Source organism: Sminthopsis crassicaudata, chromosome 3 (assembly GCF_048593235.1).
Source record: "Sminthopsis crassicaudata isolate SCR6 chromosome 3, ASM4859323v1, whole genome shotgun sequence".
NCBI lineage: Eukaryota > Metazoa > Chordata > Mammalia > Dasyuromorphia > Dasyuridae > Sminthopsis > Sminthopsis crassicaudata.
The window spans coordinates 633,325,315-633,347,120 of NC_133619.1; the positions used below are offsets into that span (position 1 = coordinate 633,325,315).

Here is a 21,806-nt window from a genome sequence, read left to right on the forward strand (position 1 = left end):
CCCACATTTCTTGTCCTTATGGAAGAAACTAGAATGCAATTTCTCCTTTCTCCATTAACCAAAGTCCTTTACTTCAAGACCCAAAGCACCCATCTCTGCATAAAACCTTTCCTGAAAGAGCTTTCCCTCCTTAAAATATACATGTATGCCTCTATACTGTATTCAATTCACTATTCCTTATACCAATTATCCACCAACATTTCATGCTTTAAATAAACCATTTAGCTTAACAATTATCAACAAATGTATAATGATTGGCTTTAGCAGTGGTAAAGAAATATAAACATACTACCTGGAATTTATAATCTTGTTAAAGAACACAAATCCTTGAAATGCTCAAAATATTCAATATAAATAACAATTTGAAGAGACCCTGTTCAAAAGCAATTAATTGCTAAATAAATGCAACATATTTAGGAGTTCAAAGAGAGAAAAGACCTCTTGGAGCCCTGTGGACTGGAATAGTAAGGGAAAGCTTCCTGGAGAAAAGATGAGAAAGTCTTGGCTACACAAGAAGAATCAATAAGGATAAAAGTTACACAGGCCAAAGTTTCTGGCAGACTGCAATTGGATCATTTTGAGAAATAAAATGTAAACAAAAAGAATAATTGAAGACTTCCTTATCCCTCTCCATATGGGCAGTGATACCCAGAAATGCCTTAAGCACATAATTAACTGTTTCAGGAATACAGTTACAAATAATTGTTCCAAATAATTAGTCAATTATTTGCTCTTTCAATTACCCATATAAAACAAACCTGTCCGAGTCTTGTGAAAAATCTAAACACCACAGAAGGCTTCCCATGAACAGAATCTCCAACGCTGTCTCCTTCGGACATTCTGTTGCTGCAAACACATAAAGTATTTATAAGTTAAAGAAATCCAGAATATATGACTAAGCAGTTATTTGTAGGTTTTATTTTCCACAAAAAGTGCCTGATGCAACAATAAAAATAATCCAGCTACACTATTTCTAAGGCAAATTACCAACAACAACTATTTCTTTCCATGGTGGTATAGAAAAAGACTCTTGGGCTGGGAAGATAAATTGTCCCACAGCCGAGCAATTTTGATCAACATTGTGATTTTGCTGCACAAGCTATCACAGATTCTTAGATCTCTAAAATAAACAATCAGACTGCTCAGTCTCAGGAAATAAATACACAGCATATTTAGTACCCAATCTTACATGTTGGATTTGTAAACTTGCCTGCTTCCAAAAATATGATATGTGAACTTAATTTAAAATAAATGAGACTTGGGTGGTGTATTGGTTACTTTTGCTGAAATGTTTCTTTCCTCCCCTTTGTTTTTTTTTTTTTTGTTGTTGTTGTTGTTAATTTGTTATAAAAAGATAGGGAAGTGGAAGAGATTTGGAAGTGAAGATGTTAAAAACAGAAGAGAGCAAATGATGTGAAGTAAAATATTTTCCTTTCCTTAATTCAAAAATAATTCAGAAAGTAGTATTTAAAAACTATTTCTTCTACTGGAAACACCAGGACTTTCAGTTCTATGTATCAGTTTTATTCTTAGCACTTAAAGAAAAAATATCATGTATACTTCCTGGGAGGTGTCTCAGGTTTCTACTTGATAAAACAAGACAACAAATATCTGTTCTTAGTAACGTCATTAGGTTACTGTGAAACTATGAGGAATAACATAAGTGAAAACTATTTAGAAGCAATATGCAAATAATATCCGGTAACCATTTTAATACCCTAATAGAACCTAATATTATCATTATCATGAATGGAAATGTCCAAATAAAACTGAAGTCCTGGCCCCGCCCTTTACCTCCTAGACCAAACTTAAGCCAGTAAGTGGAAGAGCTCCACTCAGGACACATTCCTTTTGGACATGTAAATCTGTTGGCTCCAGAGTACAGATTTAGATCTTTCAAACAGGTCAGAATGGACTCTGAGCAGTGAAACTGTGCCACATCATCAAATTCACATGGTTATAAAAGTTCTAAATGTGACTCTATACTGTTACTTCCTGGATCTATCACCAATGGGTGGAACACAGTAATATGGCACTTCAGCTTTAGTTTTGTAAAACAAAGCCATTAAGAAAAAGTGGCAAAGTGTAGTAGCATAGAAAATTTTAGGAAGAGACTTCCAATTTACTAAAATTTAGAGGAGAAAAAAAGAAAGCTGTTTTAAAGAGAGTTAGGATAAATGGGTATCTAGGAGTAGTTTTCTACCAGACCTGCTAAAGCCTGACTAGAATTGGGTTCCTTTACTAATGGCTTCAAAGCCTGTTGAGTAAGACTAAAAAGTCCTGGGACATGACTTGCAATAATAAATTTTTGTAGCCATTTAAAATGCCTTCCTTCACCAATATGATTATGAACTACTAGCTCCCTCAAAATTACAAAAAATTATAGTTAGGCAACTGCAGTAGTTTAAAAAATTGATAAAATGCCTAAAAATGCCAATATCTAAGGTGAAAGGTTACAAAGATTCATTAGCCATTAAATTGTTTTTAGATCTAACAAAGAAATCTTAAGTGGTTTAGCAGTCTTAGGTCATTGTCTCCACAATTTTGCTCAGTTTTACACAGGTATACGATGACACTACTATTTGGGCAAAGGAGAGGGAAATCATTTAACTGCATTTCCAAGAGCGTTTCACAATATTAAAATATAAGAAAAATGCTTCAAGAAATAATTTAGGTGCAATGCTTGTAGGTTTTCTACCTAAAGAAATAAATAAGGCTAGTTTCAAAAGACCAACAAAAATCTTTCAAATCAGTTATCCCGTACTAAAATGGAAAATTTCAAAAATCTCAAACTTCAACCAAATTTAAACAGTTTGGGAAAAGTCTTACAAAAACAAGCACTTGTTTCAATCAGTTTTAGCTTCCCAAAGTGAACAAATCAATTGAGTCATTTCTTTTACAACTGAGGGACTTAGAAACACAGGTTATAGCAACCCTTAAAACAAACCACAACGCCCCTCCATAAACAAGTGGTTCTAAATCTAGAAATTCTAAGATCGAAGCTGACTTTTCGCTTCTTGGGTAACAGCCTTAGCAAGAGAGGAAAGGATCACAACTTTACATACAATGCAATTTTCTAAATAAAACTCCAAATACTAAGTCTATTCTATTTTGACAAATAAAAGCTTCACAAAACGTATGAAGCAGACTGCCTCCACAGGAATACTGCTTCAAAAGTCCCAATGTGAGTTAGTTAAACTAAGTTCAAACATCATAAAGTTTCAGCTATGAGCAAGGAAGGAAGCCCTCTGCCTTTGGCCTGGCCCACCTATCCCTCCATGATATGTTTACCATCCCACTACGTTAGTTGGGTAACTGTTCTTTTTTTTCCTACTCAAGAATTCGCATGCCTATTAAAACAATTAAGTTCTCCAGACCCGAAGCTCCCAACTGTTTGTAGTAACCATAAACCACAGAGGCTCCTGGGAGAGACAGGACTCAAATTGACCTAATTACTGTCTCATCACTGGGTGCAGCACACACACCGCTGGCCTGGGCCCTCCTGGAGGCGCACATCCACACGGATGTCTCCCTTACATCTTATCTATGACAGGAGCAGATATACACACACACACACATGCCCACATGGATTCTGCCTCGCATCTCATATGTGACAAGCACACATGCACAGAGCCTGCCTCGCATACACACAAGCTCATATGTGCAGGTGGCTGGTTCACAGGCCATACATGTGAGCACACAGGCAGGTGGATGTCTGGCATGCCATATATGTGAAGACATATGTGCACATGCTCAGCCTCGCACCCATGTATGTTTGCACGCACTATGCAAGGCATATTTATAACCAGCACGTATTAGATGCCTGCTGTATGCCTGTGGGCAGACAGCATCTTTTGCACGCCTGCCACCTGGGCACGGATGCTCACACAGCCGTGCAGGAGGGTCAGTGGCCTACGGCCTCGCTCCGCGCCCGGGGCTGCACGCACAGGAGCGCACCCCGCTCCCGGGGGCGGGGTGCACAGCCCCGGGCGGTACCTCGGGGCGCTCAGGGCCGCTGCCTGCGGACTGAGGGCGAGAACACTGCGGCGCGGCGCCCGTTTCCTCCCAGGGCAGGACGTTTCCGTCGCGGATCGCCGTCCCCTCCAGGCCGCCGCGGCTATAGGACCCCGGAATCCGCGGGACCGCTGCCGCCAGCGGGCAGGGCCGGCCCGGACCCGGGCGGGGAAGCCCGAAGCCGACTCCGGGCAGCCTCCCCGGCCAGGAGGGGCGCGACCGTCACCCCGGGGTGCCGCACTCTCCGCGGCTCCGGCTCCGCCCCGGGCGGGCTGACAGCTCCCGGGGGTAAGAGGAGGAGCCGCCGCGCTAGGCCCCGGCCTCGGCCCGAGCCGGCCCTACCGCCACGCAGCCGCCCAGCCCCGGCCAGGCCCGGGCCCCCGCTCCAGGCCCCGCCTCCCAGGCCCCGCACCTCGCTGCGCCGCTGCGGCCGGGCCACGGCTCCCCTCAGGGCCACGGGAAGGAGGAGGAGGAGGAGCGGCCCTGCCGCCGCCGCCGGTTTGCTGGCTTCGGGAGGCTGCCGCCCGGCACTTCCGCCCCCCAGCCGCTCCTCCCGGGCATCCAAGATGGCGCCCCACAGGAGGCGGGGCTACCGGGCGCCAGAGAGTTCCGCTTCCGGCGCCAGCCTCTGAGCCGTTGGGCCCTGCAGGACCGGCCGCCACCTACCGGGACAGGGAAAAGAGGAAGAGGGAGCCAGGGGCGGGCCGCACAGGCGCACTGCGCTGGCTGGGAAGAGATTTTTTTTTCCCCCCTCTCCCCGCACCTGCCCACCCTCCGCCTCTTCTGCTAGATCATCACCTGAGGTGGAAGCGGAAACCCCGCCCCTAGCAACCAAGAGACCAATAAGAGCAAGATCTGCGGTTGTCAAGGCAAACCGTGGCTGGCAAGATGGACTCCGACAACCAGAGACCTGAAGGCTCCCGCTCGCCTTACCAGGGCTCGATGCGGAGGATGATGCGGGACGGTAACGGCTGTGTGGGCGCGGTCCCCCGGGGGCCGGCGGACCAGGGAGCATTGGGCCAGATGGAGAATTTGTGACTGAGACCCCTCCCTCATAGCTCCCCGTTCCTCCCGCAGAGCCCCTGAGCCCCACTCCTATAGCCCCCAGACCCTTCCCTTCATGGCCCCCAGACCCTTCCCTTCATGGTCTCAGACCCTTCCCTTCATGGCCCCCAAACCCTTCCCTTCATGGCCCCCAGACCCCTCCCTTCATGGCCCCCAGACCCTCCCGCAGAGCCCCTGAGCCCCACTCCTATACCCCCCAGACCCCTCCCTTCATGGTCTCAGACCCCTCCCTTCATGGTCTCAGACCCCTCCCTTCATGGCCCCCAGACCCCTCCCTTCATGGTCTCAGATCCCTCCCTTCATGGTCTCAGACCCTTCCCTTCATGGCCCCCAGACCCCTCCCTTCATGGTCTCAGACCCCTCCCTTCATGGCCCCCAGACCCCTTCCTTCATGGTCTCAGACCCCTCCCTTCATAGCCCCCAGACCCCTCCCTTCATGGCCCCCAGTCCCTTCCCTTCATGGTCTCAGACCCCTCCCTTCATGGCCCCCAGACCCCTCCCTTCATGGCCCCAGACCCCTCCCTTCATGGCCCCCAGACCCCTCCCTTCATGGCCCCCAGACCCCTTCCTTCATGGCCCCCAGACCCCTCCCTTCATGGCCCCCAGACCCTTCCCTCATAGCTCCCAGACCCTCCCGCAGAGCCCCTGAGCCCCACTCCTAAAACCCCCCTGCTCGGACTCCGGAGGCCGGGCCGCGGCCCCCACGCTGGCCTTCCATCTGCCCCGGCAGCCTCTCTGCTTGGCTCTTCTCTGCCTTTCACCGCCCCCCCTTGGAGCCTAACCAAACCCCACTCTATGCAGGGCCTTTACCCGCCCACGCCCAGGGCGGTGCCTCCCCTGGGGGATTACCTGCACGTGCTGTGGTGTCTGGCAGGTCCCTCACCGTCTGCTCCGGGCAGCAGGGGCGCTGCTAACAGTGCCGGCACCGGGCAGGTGCTTAGTTCACGCCGGTTGAGCGGGGAGGACTACCAGTTGACAGCCATTAGCCAGCCAGACTTGAGTAGCCTGTCGGAGCGGGCACTGCCTGAGGTAGAGGAAGAACCTCGGCCTGTGTAGAGCGTCCCACACACCTCCCACAAGGCCTGGGGCGAGGGGGCTCACAGAGCACATGATCCAGCACGGGGGGGGGGGGGGGGGGCACTCCTTTTCTCGCCGCCATGGTGCGCTGGGGAGGTTTCCCCCGGACATGGGGTGGCTCCGGGAGAGTCCTGAGCTGCTTTCCTCGGTGTCCTTCCTCCCCAGTGAAAACACCGCGGTTCCAGGGACACCCTTGTAAAGTCCTCCAGTCTTCTGACCTCTCAAGAGTTCCCAGCCATCCTCGGGTCCAGGGGGCAGAGGATGCAGCCTCCTGATTCCAACCCAAGGAACTCAGGCCTACACTGCCCTAGGGGAGAAGACCCCTCCCCTCCCCTTCTTCCGTCACCTTTGCACCCCGTTTTGTATCTTGGGAGCAGAGAGATAAGCTTTGTGGGGCGGCAAGGTTGGTTACAGAAAGAGGAAAAGGGAGTGGAAACAGCTGAGGGCCGCGTCTGGCTGCCGAGCTGAGCCCATCCCGAGGGGCCGTGGCATGGCTCGCCTATTTCTTCTTCATAGGATCAATAAGGCAGAAGGAACCCGAGAGGCCATGCACACCATCCACAATAAGAGCCCCAGGGACAATCTGCACAGACGCCCAACAGTGACGTCTTTATGGAACAGCAAGGGAAAACACCCCTAACACGGATCAGAGACGGTGCTCAATACTAGCATCACGTCATCGAAACTAAAGGACAAAAAATGACCCTTTTTGATAATCATCATAATCTACGGTGCACTTTTTAAGGAGGTTTGTTAGGTAGGAGGTTGTGTTGTGCTAAAGCAAAGGGGCCGGGCAGTAGATGGCACAGAGGAAATTAGGAAGACCCGAGTTTAAATCCGGTCTCAGACATGAACACTTCCCCGCTGTATGACCTTGGGCAAGTCACTTAACCCCAGCCTCAGCAAAAAAATTAAAATTTAAAAACAAAGTGGCTTATCTAGCTCTCATCTTCCTTCTCACCCTCAGAAGCCTGATAGTCAGCTGTCTTTTCTCTCAATGTTTTGTTTTTTATGAACTTGACAAACATTAACAAACATGAACATTTCAAAATACAAAGGATAGAAAAAGAGGATTCTGTATGAAGCTGTAAATCTGTATTATAGATTGCTTCTTTTGAAAAAGGAAAAAATTATTTTGCTTTTTTAAATTTTTGGACTTATTCATCAAAAAAAGCATTTCTATACATGTGGTACAACAGAAAAAAGAAAATCCTACGTGAAACCACAACTCTCATTTCATACTACTTGCTCTAAAAATTATAGGTGGTGTATATTGTCCCATTATCATTATATCAACACATTATTATAATATTATGCATATTGTATTGTCAAATCATATTATCATATAATTACCATATATTACATATTATTATTATATATCCTAATATGATTTCTACTATGATTGTAACAGTGTATTATATAATGGGATAATTTATATACAGATTATAATAATGATGATAAATTGAGCAGGCCACTTTTAGAACTATTTTCTTTTGCCTAAGCTTCCTTCATTTCTTTTCCGTGAATTTAAAAACATGTCGTCATGGAGTTTTGACGTCATTTTTTCTAACACCAACCCCCCCTCAATTCCACTCCCCTCACTCCATTAAAAAATAAAGAGGAAGAATGAAGGGGGGTGGTAAACCTTTTATTTTCTTTCTTTTTTTTATTGTAAGGTTTTTTTTTTTTTTTTTTTTAATACACATTGCTTTATGAATCATTGGGAGAGAAAAATCAGAGCAAAAGGGAAAAACCATGAGAGAGAGAAAAAAAAAAAACAGGAAAAAAAGTGAACATAGCTTATGTTGCTTTATATTCAGTCTCCTTAGGTCTTTTTCTGGATGCAGATGGCATTTTCTGTCAAGTCTATTGGAACTGCTTTATATCATTGAACCACCGAGAAGAACCAAGTCTTTCATAATTGATCATCACACATGGATTCCTGGTTGTTCTTGTTTTGCTCCAATGTCAGTTCATGGAAATCTTTCCAGGCCTTTCTATAATCTGCTTGTTCATTTTTTACAGAATAATATTCCATTACCTTCATGTACCACAGCTTATTCAGCCATTCCCCAATTCATGGGCACCCTCCACTCCTTTTCTAATTCCGTGCTACCACAAAAAGAGCTGTTACAAATGTTTTTGCACATGTGAGTCCTTTATGATTTCTTTGGCATACAGACCCAGTGATGGCACTGCTGGGTCAAAGGGGGGAAAAACCTCCTAATAAAGTCAAGCAAAATGTCCCAAAATAGGTTTCATTCTGCTCCTGGTTTTCATCTCCTCTCAGTGCCGGAGGAGTATGTTTCACCATAGGCCCTTTGGAGATGAGAACTGTTATGCATTGATTACAATTCCTAAGTCTTTCAAAATTGTTCTTATTTCCTATTTTTGATATCGGTATAAATTGTCTTGATCTGCTCATTTGATTTTGTATCAGTTCATACGACTAAGAAGTCTCCAAAATTGTCTTCTGTCAGATCTTATAGCATAATATTCTTCCATTCTATTATTACCACATAACTAATTTTCAATTGTCTATGAGGCAATTTAAGGGACCCTATTAGATTCTAAGAATCTGCTTTTCTCTTCTCAGCCCTCTCTTTTTCCCTTTTCAATGTCCGTTTTGAAATCTCTTTTTTTCAAAACACTATTTGCTTATGACACTTGTCTTTCCAATATTATCCTTCCTCTTATTCTTATCCCTTCCCATCACTGCCTGTTATCGTTTAAACTTGGATGTTCTTCAGGTCATTAGTTTTTGATATTGGGTATCTTGCATTTTCATCTATTTTTTTCAATCTTTTGATTTTTTTCCTAATATTTCTTCCTGTCATGTAAAGTCATTGGTTGTCTGCTTGGAATACCCTAATTGCAGAGAGACAATTTCTGAGGGAAGGTTTACATTTTTTCTTCTAAACAATTTATTTTCCTTTTAGGTCTTTTCTCCAGAGTTTTTATTTCATTTTAAAACTGTTCTTTATTTAAAAACAAACAAAAAAACCCAAAAAACTGTTCTTTATTTCTACTAGGTATTCATGAAATCCTTGTGTAAAAATCCACTTTTTTCCCCTGTGAGTTTTTGCTTAAAAATGTTGTTACCTTTTCTGTTTGGGGGAGCTTAGATTTATAACCTTGTTTTCATTGATTTATTTATCTCTCTAGCTTCAGTCCTGGAATTGAGGCTCTATGCCAAGGCTAGGTTCTGCCTGTTAAAAGTAAAGTATGTGTAATGATGCATGCTGGTAAATGCTTAACAACCAGCTCTCTGGGAAAAACGTATGGACAACACATCTTTAATTTTGACATATTTTCCATCACTTTAAGTCTGGAGCAGGAGTTGGCAAAGTATATAACCTGTAGGCCAAATCCAACCCACTACCTGTTTTTGTATGGCCTATGAGCTAAAAAATGGTTTTTACATTTTTAAATGGTTGAAAAAAAATCAAAAGAAGAAAATTTCATGACACATGAAAATTATATGAAATTCCAATTTCAGTATCTATAAATAGAGTTTTATTGGAACTCATTCTTAGACCTTTTGTCTATGGATGTTTTTCACATGACAGTGGCTGTGTTCAGTAGTATGAATAATGGAGTAGTCCTCTCATTACCTCTCCCACTGTGCATGCATTACATCTTATCCTGATGCCATTATAAGTTAGAAGTATTTTTTAGAGAGTTATTGTGATGTTTTATTGTAATTTTTATCATTTGTACATTTCTATCTTTTCAAAACAAGAAAAGAAGAAAAAAGTTTCATTGCAATTTTTTTTTAGCTCAGGGGCAAGATTGAAACTTTCCTGAACAAGGACCACTATCAATCATTGTCATCAAATACTGAAGGACTTTGGAAGTTAGCTTTTATTGCCAACTTAGTAATCTTCTTTTTTAATTCTTTTTCCCCCCCCCCTGAGGCTGGGGTTAAGTGACTTGCCCAGGGTCACACAGCTAGGAAGTGTTAAGTGTCTGAAATCACATTTGAACTGGGGTCCTCCTGAATTCAGTGCTGGTGCTCTATCCAGTGCTCCACCTAGTTGCCCCTGTGATGTCTTTTAATTCAACCTAAAATTGCAAGGAAAAACAGTGTTTACATGCAAAACTTTGACATGCAGTAAAATCAGTTCTACAACTGTTTGAATTCCCAAGTGATGTCAAGATGCTTTATCTGTTGTCAAAAGCTAAAACAAAAAGCAAGATCTTCATTCCCACACAAGCTTGCAGCTTCGGGAGAATACTGAGCATCCAGGAGAAAACTATGCCATGTCAATGAGAAACCTCTAAAGTGCATGATGGAGGGGAGAAGAGGAGTTTCAGCAAAAGACTTGAAGGAGCTGTGAGTGACCCACTTTGCTGGATCATGTGCTCTGAGTTTGAGCCCAGTCTCCCCAGGACTCCGAGTTGCCTTGTGGGAGAGTGTGTCCCTAGCACGAGTGGAATACTTTATGCCAGCTGAGGTTCTTAATTTGCTATCTTAGTACCCCCTCCTAAAGGCTAATCAAGTCTGGTTGGCTTACTGATATCAACTGATAATCATTGGAGGGAAGCATATTGTTGGGTTCTCCTGAGCAACAGTGTAAAGGGCTGAAACTCTTGAGTTGATGCACTTAGGTTGGACACCCAAGCACTTAAGGCTAATTATCGATTAGCTAATACTCCGTTAGCATATGCTTGGAAAATGGCCCTTTCCACTATTCTGTGCTGGTTCAATCTTTTGGTGTATACAGAGAATTGTGGGAAGGATTAGGGGGTGGAGTAAGACAAGCCAGAGTAGAAGAGGAGAAAGAAGGTCACAGAGATCCATTACCTTCATTTCTACCCCTAAAGACCAAGAATAAAAACCAAGGACTTTTGCTAATCCTGACTCTGGCTGATTCTAAGACATCCAGGGTGCTAACTTCGTCTTCACACAACAGATCCTTATGTTGACATCGACATGAACGACAGCACAAAAGTACATCCCTAAACCCTTCCAGTTGCCCCTAGAATTCTGAGAGGAAAACCAGCCAGCTGCCCTTGAGGGAACCTAGACTGCCATTGGGAATAGGCTTTGGTAAAGAAACCCCAGAGCCGGAGCTGTACTTTATTTTATTCCTTACCTGCCCCGACCTCCACAAATTAAATTCCTCCTTTGTAACAAACAAGGGCAGTAACCAAAATCGATTATTCCTACACTTGCTGTGTCTGAAGCTTTATGTCTCATTTACCTCTACAATATCCCACCCTGCCAAGGTCCTTTGTCCTGTGGTATCTCCCAAGGCATTTGCCTTCACAATGTTATGTTCCCTTGCATGTGATGGCTCGGCTTACTTCAGTTTTTTCAGGTTTCTGTGAAGCCATCCCTTTTGTAATTTTTAAAGATACATTAATATTCTGTAATATTTTATTCCCCATTTGGTTTCACTATCAATGGATGGGAATCCTCTTTCTTTCTGGTTATTGGTTATAACCAGTTGTGTTTCTAGAAGCATTTTTGGTGCCTCTGGTTCCTTTCATTATGTCTTTGATGCCTTTGGGTATACGCCTGTAGTGGTATAGCTAGCTCAGAAGGGTAGATATAGTTCAGAGATGTTTTTAGCTCCATTTCTAAACTGTTTCCAGAATTGATCAGCCACTTCACAGCAATACTAACAGTTGGTTAACATGTCTGCCCTCTCAAAAGTCCCTCCCAACAGACCATCTTTACCTATTTTTAATTGAAGGGATAAAGTGGAATCTTAGAATTGCTTTAACTTGCAAAAAAATTTAATTTCTTTTGCGATTAGTAATGTGGAGTGTGTTTTTTAATTGAAGGTGTTAAATGACAACGTAAAGATAGAGATAGCCCTCCCCAGAGAAGGAGCTTTGGTAACCTATTGTAGCCTACCAACGCTTTCCTCCTGGAACAGCTTAGATAGTTTAGTCAGTTCTTCTACCTTTCAAATGTTTAATCTGGTGGACATTTCCATGTAGTTGATTCTATGGGAGAGAGAAACAAGATTTGACAAATGCCTGGATATGAGTGAAGATAATCTAAGGTTGCAAACCTGGGAGATTTGAGGGAGGGGGCTGGATCTGATAAATAGTAAAATTCAGTAGAATGGAGACTAGGGACACTGGAGGCAGGGAGGAGGAGCTAGTTGGAGATGGACAATGAATTATATTTTAGACTTAAGGGACAACCAGTTTGAAACACCCGCTGGAGAGGTGGCAGAGTGGGGAGTAGAACTCGGGAAACTAAGGCCTGTCCAGTTAGTCATGTCCGACTCTCTGTGACCCCTGGGAGTTTTTCTTGGCAGAGATAGTTGGCAATGTCCTTCTCCAGCCCATTTTACAGATGAGGAAACCCAGGCAAGCAGGCTGAAGTGACTTGGCCAGCTGGGAAGGGTCAGAGGACATAATAGGCGCTTAGAGTGGAGAGCAGCTTAGCACGCAGTCCAGGCATCTCATGGGGAGGGGAGGGGGGTTGGAATGGAGATGGCACTGGAGAGAACTTCAGGCCTGGAAGACCAACCTGACAAGTCTGAGTCTGCCTTCAGACACTTGCAGCTAGAGACCCTTGGTCCCTGTTTGCCTCAGTCTGTGGTTCAGTGACACATTGTGACAGTGTTTGGGGTTCTTGACAGAGACTTAGGAGTAGTTGGCCATGTCCTTCTCCAGCCCATTTCACAGATGAGGAGACTGAGGCATACAGGGTAACAGGACTCCATTAAGTCCCCCAGCAGGGCATATCTCAGTCTGGATTCAAGCCCAGAACCTGGTATTCTGTGTGCTCTGGCACCGATGGCTTCTCAAACCTGGGGCACAGGGCCCAAATGTATGAGTCTGGAAGATAGATAGGGATTGAAGCTGGGGGAACCAATGAGGTTAGTATCTGAGTGGAGAAAAAGGAAGCATCCAGCTCAGAAGTTTGGGGGTGCCCACTTAGAGGAGCTCACCAACCAACAGCTAAGGGGGCAGGCACATGAGAATGGAGACTCATTCAGTTCCAGGAACACTCACCAAGCACAGCTGTCTGTGCCAGACCAAGATGGCAGTTTCATGGGAAAAGACCCCAGAGGAAGCTGGGGGGGCAGAGCCGGGTGGAGAGGGAGAGGGAGTTGATCTCTGCCCCCAGAAGGGAAAGCTTGGGGAGGGTAGTCCCTCAAGAAGGGAGCAAGGGAGGCTGCCCCAGGCTGGACCACACTTCCAGTGGTAATGAGTGAGAGGTGGTCAGGATACTTGGGAGGGGATCTAGAGAGGAGAACGTAAACCCTAGGGCAAAGGCCGAAGGCCCGGGGCTTCATGTCCACAGCTCGTCTGCAACAGAGGCTCATTAACTTGGATGGAGATACATCTGCCTCTCTTCTGTCTTCAGGTTATGGGAAGTATATGTATCAAAATACTTTCTTTCGCTATGAAGGAGAATGGAAAGATGGGAAGAAACATGGTAAGAACAAGACGTATGGCCATTGTCAACAGAGAATGAAACCCCGTTCATAGTCTAATAAAAATGAAAAAAAAAAAAAAGCTTCTAAAATGTTGGCCAAATCTAAAAACGGAGGGCAACTCTTGAGCCTTGGAGCCATTCTAGAAAATGGTAGCCCAGGAAGCTGGAAGATGAGTTCTCGTGTGTAAAAGTCCATCAGAGAGATTTGCAGGATGTTTAGTAATTGGCATTCTTCTCAACAAATCGGACCTATGTGTCCTTTCTGAGATCGTACAGAATATCACCATTTCTGCTCAATTTCAATTTGACTTATCTTATCACAATTTGTTTTCTCAAAGCTTTACCTGGATGAAGGACATTTTTAATCATTTTTTTCTTCATTCGATCTTAATATTACTGTAGCTACTGAACATGTGTTCACTTTGTCCTTGTACTGAGAGATAACGGTTATCAAATATATATTCTGAGGACATTTCTAGGACTCCCGAGGTTCTTGAAGGATTTTAAGCTAAATATTAATTGCATTTTAATGCCTTTATCATCATCACACACATTTGACTGAGACACAATGATATTCAAATGCTTAGTAAAATTTTGGTTAGCATTGTGGAAGTATCTAGACTGCAATGTTCTCTGCAGACTACTCTGTATTCCAGTGACTTTCAAAAGTCACATGATGCCTTTGTATGGTGGGCCCAGATAAAGGAACCAACAGATCTTGAGACCAAATTCTCAGCTCTGAAACCTGAGTATTTACCAACTTAAAGATTTATTATTATTGGTAAAAGATTTTCATATTTTCCTAAGCTGGAATTTGAATTACAATAATGTATGTTAATCACTTTGCAAACCTTAAAATATGAAATAATTGTGAACTATTATCATTTCATCAGGTCATGGAAAATTGTTATTTAAGGATGGAAGTTACTACGAAGGCGAATTTGTAGATGGTGAGATCATAGGAATGGGACAGCAATACTGGGCATCATCAGGTCAGCTTTCTTTGGAGTTTGTTTTGCTTGTTAAATTTTGTAAAACATTTATATTGTAAATATATCCCTGGTTTTTGAAGGGCCCAGAAAGGGTTTTCTATCCTTAACTGGAGATAAAGGATCCTCTGCAAGGACTGCATTCTACAAGGAACCCCATGCGTACATACAAGCAAAAAACCCTTGAGAGGTTCAGTAAATGTTCTGTGAACTAAGGCTGTTGAGATTCTCACATGCTGTTTGATTCCATTCAAATCAATAAGACTCTATTGACTGTCTTGATGCCTGGATGCTACAACAGACTTTAGAAGTTATAGCCCTGTTGGCAAACTGGATTTCCTTAGCTCAGTTTGTGGTGAAGGAAAACAATTATTCTTCCTCCCTTCCCCCCTTTTAAGCTATTAAATACACGTTTCATCTATAGGGAAGTGAGGGAGGAAGAACAGAAAATTGACGGCATCAGCTCTATATCATAACCAGGAATATGAGCTCTGCACAATCAGGAATCCTAGCATAAATGGAGTGGATTTGCTGGGTTTAATAAAAACAATTCCTAAAGCTAGAATTCTGATATCTGTTCCCTAACAAATACAGAGCAGATCAGGTGTTTTCTGTGATTGATTTGGATCCATACTGTGCCTCCAGTGAGAAAGTGGTCCTTCTAGGGCCTTTTAGCATTTTTAGGCACAAGTACAGAAAACCAACAGGACTATATATGCACACACCACCAGACACACACACACACACACACACACACACACACACACACACACACACACACACACACACACACACATACACACAAATGGGGTTGGGGGAAACAGGACATTAAAGTACTTCCTATATTTGAAACATGGCAGAGGCAGGGTTTTCTTTTGAATCTAGAACTAACATCATTTAAGGCCCTTTAGTTTTCTCAGTCTCAGAGAACATGGATTATGATTCATTAGTTTTCAAAGACCTAAATCCCCCATTCATTACAAAGAGTAGGTATTTTTTAAAAAGAGACATCAGTGATTAATTCCTACAGTTTCAATATTGATAACCATTGGTCAGCAGGAACTTCATTGTTACAGCACTTGGGATATTAAAAATGTATATAATATATAGTATATTATATACAATTTATATTATATATTTTATATTATATATAATTATATAATATATTATGAATGAATTGTATGAATGAATTATATATTTTATGAATGAAATATATATTATGAATGAATGAATACATATGAATTCATATATATGTGAATATATAATATAAAATAAATGTAATTTATATCATATATAATATAAAATAAGTGTAATTTATATCATATATAATATAAGTGTAATTTATATCATATATAATATAATATAAGTGTAATTTATATCATATATAATATAAAATAAATGTAATTTATATCATATATAATATAAAATAAATGTAATTTATATCATATATAATATAAAATAAATGTAATTTATATCATATATAATATAAAATAAGTATAATTTATATCATATATAATTATAAAAGAAGTGTAATTTAAATCATATATAATATAAAAGAAATGTAATTTATATCATATATAATATAAAATACATGTAATTTATATTATATGTAATATAAAATATATACAAAATTTTTTAAAAATGATGAATCTGAAAATATATTTTTGCTTTTTTATTCTATCTTTTATCTTTTATCTTTTATTCCAGGAAACACCTATTCTGGGCAGTTTGTTTTAGGTGAACTTCATGGTCACGGAATAATGAGATACAAAGATGGTGGAAAATATGAAGGGGAATTTTCCCAAGGAGTGAGAGAAGGTGTTTTTTTATTTAAGTATAATCGTTATTCATAATTGTCTAGAAAATGCTCATTGCCAAATCCAGCCTCGAGGAAATGTTTTGTTGTTCTCCATCTCCAAAGATTTCTGACTTTGGGGGCAGAATCTGGTTGGGACACAAGTAGCTCTGGGTGACTTGCATGTTCAGACTTTGTAAACACAGTGGAAGGAATGGGTGCCGTCTTTGATTATCTCAAAATCCTGAGACGGTTGGGGAATGCCTGCCCCCAGTGTTGCCCAAAGCCTGGGACTAGGCTGATTCAGCCTCCTCTCAGATCAGGATCTGCAGACTGGGTAAGCTCATTTGCAAATGTATGCTTGCTTATGTTGATTTTCTTGATAAATCCGAGATGCTGAATGAATGAATGAATGACCATCTTTCCATTGTTGTTGACTTTTTGGTATGTGTCTGGGGTTTTGTCAATATATGAAGTACCTTATGGTGTGCAGAGTCCCTTCACCCAAGCAGATTGGCCACTCCTCTTGTCCTGGCTTTAGAGAGTCTCTTGGGATTCTGAGAGATTAAATTACTTGCCTATAGTCACTCAGCTATTTGTTGGAGGCAGACTTGTCGATCCAGGCATATTTTATTTTAAACCCAAATCTGATTGTCAACTTAAGTATCCTTTGCTCAGCTCAAAAATTTTTAAGCATAATCTTTGCAAAAAAGATTCACTTCGTTGACTTTTCTGAGCTCACATTAGTCTAATAAGTCAGTCAAGCACATTGTGACTCAACTCTAACATAGTGTTATCATTTTGGGCCTCTTCAAAAACAAAGGACACAACCAATAGCTAACAAGATTTCTATATATACTTTCCCCCTGTACCTTTGTGTTTAAATCTTTTTTCTGAAAGTCACCTACCCCAGTGAGTCATATATAGTTTGTTGAGTTTCCAATGATCGCTTTCTGGTAAGACACTCAAAACTTCCCCTTCTGGTATATTACAGGCTAAAAACAAAAAAGTCATAACCAAATATGAGAGAGAAGCCTTGTTCATTGCAAAAGACACAGGAAACTACTTCAACTCCGAATGTCACAGTGATAAATCTTTAAATAACAATTTACAAAAATATAAGTTCCAGTTAAGGATGTCTGGCTGAAAGGCAATGATGACTTGTTTTTCTTTCCCAAAATGGACCAACCTGTCCCTATTTTTCTTATAGTCTTTCTTAATTCTCATTCATCTTGGCCCACTCCTCTGTAGTGGACACTCTTGATCACCTTTTCCTCTTGGATACTCTGGGTTTTTAATGACACTGCTTTCTCCTTGGTTTCCTCCCATCTGTCCAACTGCTCCTTCTGAGTCTTCTCTGCTGGTTCTTTATCTAGGTCACTCTTAATTACCAGTGGGAGTTCCTCAAAGCTCTGTCCTGGGTCCTTTCTGTACTACCTCAATTGATGATCTCACCTGTACTCATGGGGACCATTATCATTTCAATGCAGATAATTTGTGGATATCACTGTGTATGTGTGTGTGTGTGTGTGTGTGTATTGATAAATAGGTATGTATATCACTATATTTCTCTCTGTAGTTTGCTATCTATATATATATAGCTAAATCTATCTATCTAAATCTATATATCTATTTATATCTATATCTATCTATATCTATCTATCTGTCTATCTATCTAAATCTATATCTATCTATCTATCTATCTATCTCAGGAGAGAACATATTTTATATCTATATCTATCTCTCCCTAGGCTCTCTCTTGAAAATCTTGAACTCTTGATCTGGATATGCTATAGGTATATATCTATATGTGTCTAAAACAAAATTAATTTGCCTTTCCCCATCATCTCCTTTTCTTAATTTCCTGAAATGATAAAAGGTGGTACCAGTCACCCAGTCATGGAGCCTCAACCTTGTGTTCCTGGGGAGTGCAGTGCCTAGAGCTCTGGACTCGCAACCAGGAAGATTTGACTGGAAATCTGATGGATCTCAGAGACTTGCTGGCTGTGTGATCCCCCTTAGCCTCTCTTTCCTCATCTAAAAAATGGAGATAATAAAAAAAAAATTCCAGAGTTGTGGTGAAGATCAAATGAGACAATATTTGTAAAATGATTTGCAAATCTTAAAGCTCTAGACAAATGCTGCTATTGTTGTTATTCTCAGCTCCTTATTCTCACCATACATAGTCAACCATTGCTAAATATTGTCATTTCTACCTTTACAACATCTCTCATATAGGTTCCCCTCTCTCCACTCAGACATCCACAACCTTAATTCACACCCTTATCATTTCTCACCTGGACTATTTGGTTAACTTCCTCCCTGGTCTTCTGGCCTTCTCAGCTGAATAATGTAGGTCCTAGCTAAGCTTAATAAATGCTCATTAGTTGACTGACTGAACTTGTTTTTCATTATTTACAACTAGACTGACTTGTTGACGTCTTCCAACACAGAAAAGAAAAAAAAATTCCCTTTATGACTCTGTGATCTGTCCTATGATCTGGTTCCTGAGGGTCTAATTCCAGTGTATGGAGACCTCAATACTCAATGACATGGGTGGACCCTCCATTGGTCCTGCAAATCAATTTCACTTCCCATTTTGTTTAATTTACAACTCCAAGGGATTGTCTATTTTTGAAAGATGCCAAATTAAATCCAAATGCTTCTTTATCACTTTCAGCTACATAACAACTGACTTAAAATAAACAGTAAACATCACAAATTCTGGTCTTTAAGAAATCACAGACAAACCTCGGATGATAAAATCATAAAGAATGATCAATGTATTTATACTTTATAAAAATGCCTAAAGTAGATGCAAAACCCAAATTCTCATACAAATAGCTAGAATGGCACTTTGATTATTGTTACTGATAGGCCCCACAATCAAAAACTCTGATTTTTAATAGTTTTGCTTAAAAGGTAATAAAACTACCCACAGCACTACAGATTTTATCTTTTGTCAAAAAGGAGAAATGACAGTGGAAATGTTCCCATGATATTTCTGGAGTTTTCAGAATCACTTGAAAACAGCAAAACACTTTGATGAAACCATATTTTTTTATTAAATGGGCCATCCAAACTAAAAAATTCCTGTCGTTATTGGAAAGTAAAGATTTCTTCTGGGGTTAAAAGCAAAACAACAAAACTAAAACAACAGCAACAGCAAAAAAAACATCTTGACTAGAGCTAACAGATTTTTATCAAAGCCATAAAATATGCTTGTTTGTTGTTAGGTTTGTTTTTTGTTTTTGTTTTTGGTCACATGTATAGAATTTATTTTTCTTTTCTTTAGGGTATGGATCCCTCACTGATAAAAATGGACAAGTTTACCAAGGCTCATTTCATGAAAATAAAAAGCATGGTGTGGGACAGATGATCTTCAAGTAAGTCTGATTGATTCATGATCCCCAAGAAAATTATTCATCTCCTAATGAAATATTGTATCAAGTCCAAAAAGATGAGAAATGAATCTGGGCTCACATTCACAAAGCCCAGGCTTCCTTTTGTGTATTTTTCCCTATCTATAGCTAATGGATTCATTGAACACGTTAAGACATATTTTGTAATTAATAGAACTGTTTTGAGTTGTGGGTGTAGAACCACATATCTTAAAGAACACTGATATGTTTAAAAAAAAAAAAAAAAAAGCACATTTTTAGCCATAGTTTTGACTTCCTTTCCAAAATGCTCATATGTTAATTAAAATACACTTTTTAAAACTGCTCGTTTCTTTGTTAAAATCCGTCATCACTACTGCTTGTTTAATAAGAAAAAAACAGAATCTTTTTTTAAAAAAGAAAATCTTTTGCCTCCTCCTGCCCTCCCGAAACCTTGCAACCTTATCCTAGAGTATCTATCTTGGTTATAGCCTCAGGACCCCTCGATATCTGTGTGTATTATACAGTGAAAACTTGAAAGAAATTTGAGAGATGACATGCTCTGGCAATATATAGGCTTTCTCCTTTAAGAAGCAAGGCATAATGTTATATGTTTTAAACATATTTAAAACAAATTCTTAAGGCAGATTCTCATATGCAAAATTCTGCTTGTGGCATCCTTATATGCAGTAAAAACTAGCTAATTTACTGAAAAATATGGAGCCACCTTTTCCTTTTTATTCTCCGTTCTTTTTATTGGAACTTGCCAACGCCATACCTTTTCAACAGTCTGCATTGATAAAAATGAAGAATGTGGGTGACCTCCCAATAGTTAGGACAATATCGACCTTCCTTAAGCAGGTCCATCCCAGCCTTTGTCTTAAGTGTCACAGCTTTTCCTTTGGGTGACTTAACGGCAAGGTTATGGGGACTTTTCCTTTTTGTGGGCCTTCCAAAATCAGGGACGAGGCAAAAGGTAGGATTTCATCAAGAACCATCTGTGCGGTGTCTATTTTTGCTTCAGTCGCTGGTGGAAAAGTCTTGAACACTAGTCACAGGAATCAATCTGAATCACTCCCTGTCAGCTGGTCTCCCACTTCCCAAGGCGAGTGCCAAAATCTTGTGGCGAGTCCCATCCCCTCGCCTTGTAGAGGATTCCATTTTCGTGAGGGAGCCATTTGCCTCCCCACAGCAGGTGGCCGGGTGGAAGGGCCTGTCTAACCACATGGTCCACCTCTCGCCTCCAGCCCGATTCCTCTCTTTATGTGATTTAGCAATGGCGACAATTACGAAGGAGATTGGATCCAGGACCAGCGACAGGGCCACGGGGTGATGCACTATGCAGACGGATCCATTTACAAGGTATCTGGGAGGAGGGGATGGTCACATCCCAGCAGATCGCTGACATGTTTTCCGGGATCATTAGGTCGGGCTGGCAGTGAGCCAGCGTGACCTTGGGCTCGGGCCTTCCCCGTGGGGGGCCTCCTTCACCTGCCAGTTTAAGAGTTCAGTGGGGTGTTGGAGAAAGCTTGGGGGCAGAATCTCCACTAGGGGGCCTTCCCCTTCATCCCACCACCCCATAGTAACAATAGGGCATGCGGGAGTCTTTGCTCCATGAACTAATTTAGTGACAAATGGTGTGTTTCCCCATTGATTCAAGGAACAACACTTGCTGCTGATTTGTAGCAGTTAGACTTTGAGTCGGATGGGGTCAGGGCTTTGTACAATGCATTGTCTTCCGAGTGTTCCACCTGCTCCAGAGAAGTAATGTCATGGTCCCGGTCCAATCTGCCGCCCAGGTTGGTTCTTCAGCCGATACAAATGATTTCTTTTTTAAACCTCAGATCCGAGGCCACTGTGGGAGGAAGCCACAAGGAGAAACCCTTGCTAGGTTAACCTAAGAATGAGAATTTGCTGTCCCCGGCTCCCTCTCACACAGAGAGAGAAGGGACGAGAGGAGAGTTTCCTTCCCTGCACAGAGGGAACGTCACTGTGTCCTTCAGAACCGGAGTGAAAAAAGGAAATCTGGGCAATGTGCAGGATATTGCAGTTAGAGAATAGTCGCGGGGTTTGGCTTC

The 21,806-nt window shown here is 41.8% G+C and overlaps 2 protein-coding genes and 1 long non-coding RNA gene across 3 annotated transcripts in view; 2 read left to right on the top strand and 1 right to left on the bottom strand.

Moving 5' to 3' along the window:
• Positions 1-4,820, bottom strand: part of RER1 (retention in endoplasmic reticulum sorting receptor 1) — a 16,059-nt gene extending 11,239 nt beyond the window's left edge. The window contains exons 1-2 of the mRNA XM_074306513.1: positions 4,427-4,820; positions 759-846 (exon numbers count right to left, since the gene is read on the bottom strand). Of these exons, the coding sequence (XP_074162614.1) occupies positions 759-839 (81 nt within the window). The 5' untranslated portion in view covers positions 840-846; positions 4,427-4,820. The remainder of the gene's footprint in view (positions 1-758; positions 847-4,426) is intronic.
• On the top strand, positions 4,788-21,221 carry MORN1 (MORN repeat containing 1). The gene is made up of 6 exons (XM_074306511.1): positions 4,788-4,978; positions 13,493-13,564; positions 14,458-14,556; positions 16,261-16,371; positions 19,644-19,734; positions 21,003-21,221. Exons 1-6 carry the CDS (start codon positions 4,903-4,905, stop codon positions 21,178-21,180), a joined length of 627 nt encoding a protein of 208 aa, XP_074162612.1. The 5' UTR covers positions 4,788-4,902; the 3' UTR covers positions 21,181-21,221.
• Positions 5,594-7,213, top strand: LOC141564253 (uncharacterized). The gene is made up of 2 exons (XR_012488601.1): positions 5,594-6,108; positions 6,322-7,213. It is a non-coding gene; the product is annotated as an uncharacterized LOC141564253 (long non-coding RNA).
• Positions 21,222-21,806: the final 585 nt, after the last annotated feature.

What these genes read in the sequence shown, in the direction of transcription:
- MORN1 (XM_074306511.1), top strand. Translation starts at nt 4,903, where the DNA reads ATGGACTCCGACAACCAGAGACCTGAAGGCTCCCGCTCGCCTTACCAG. An exon ending in GCAATACTGGGCATCATCAG is followed by an intron (nt 14,557 to 16,260) that starts GTCAGCTTTCTT and finishes CTTTTATTCCAG; the next exon opens with GAAACACCTATTCTGGGCAG. An exon ending in GTGGGACAGATGATCTTCAA is followed by an intron (nt 19,735 to 21,002) that starts GTAAGTCTGATT and finishes TATGTGATTTAG; the next exon opens with CAATGGCGACAATTACGAAG.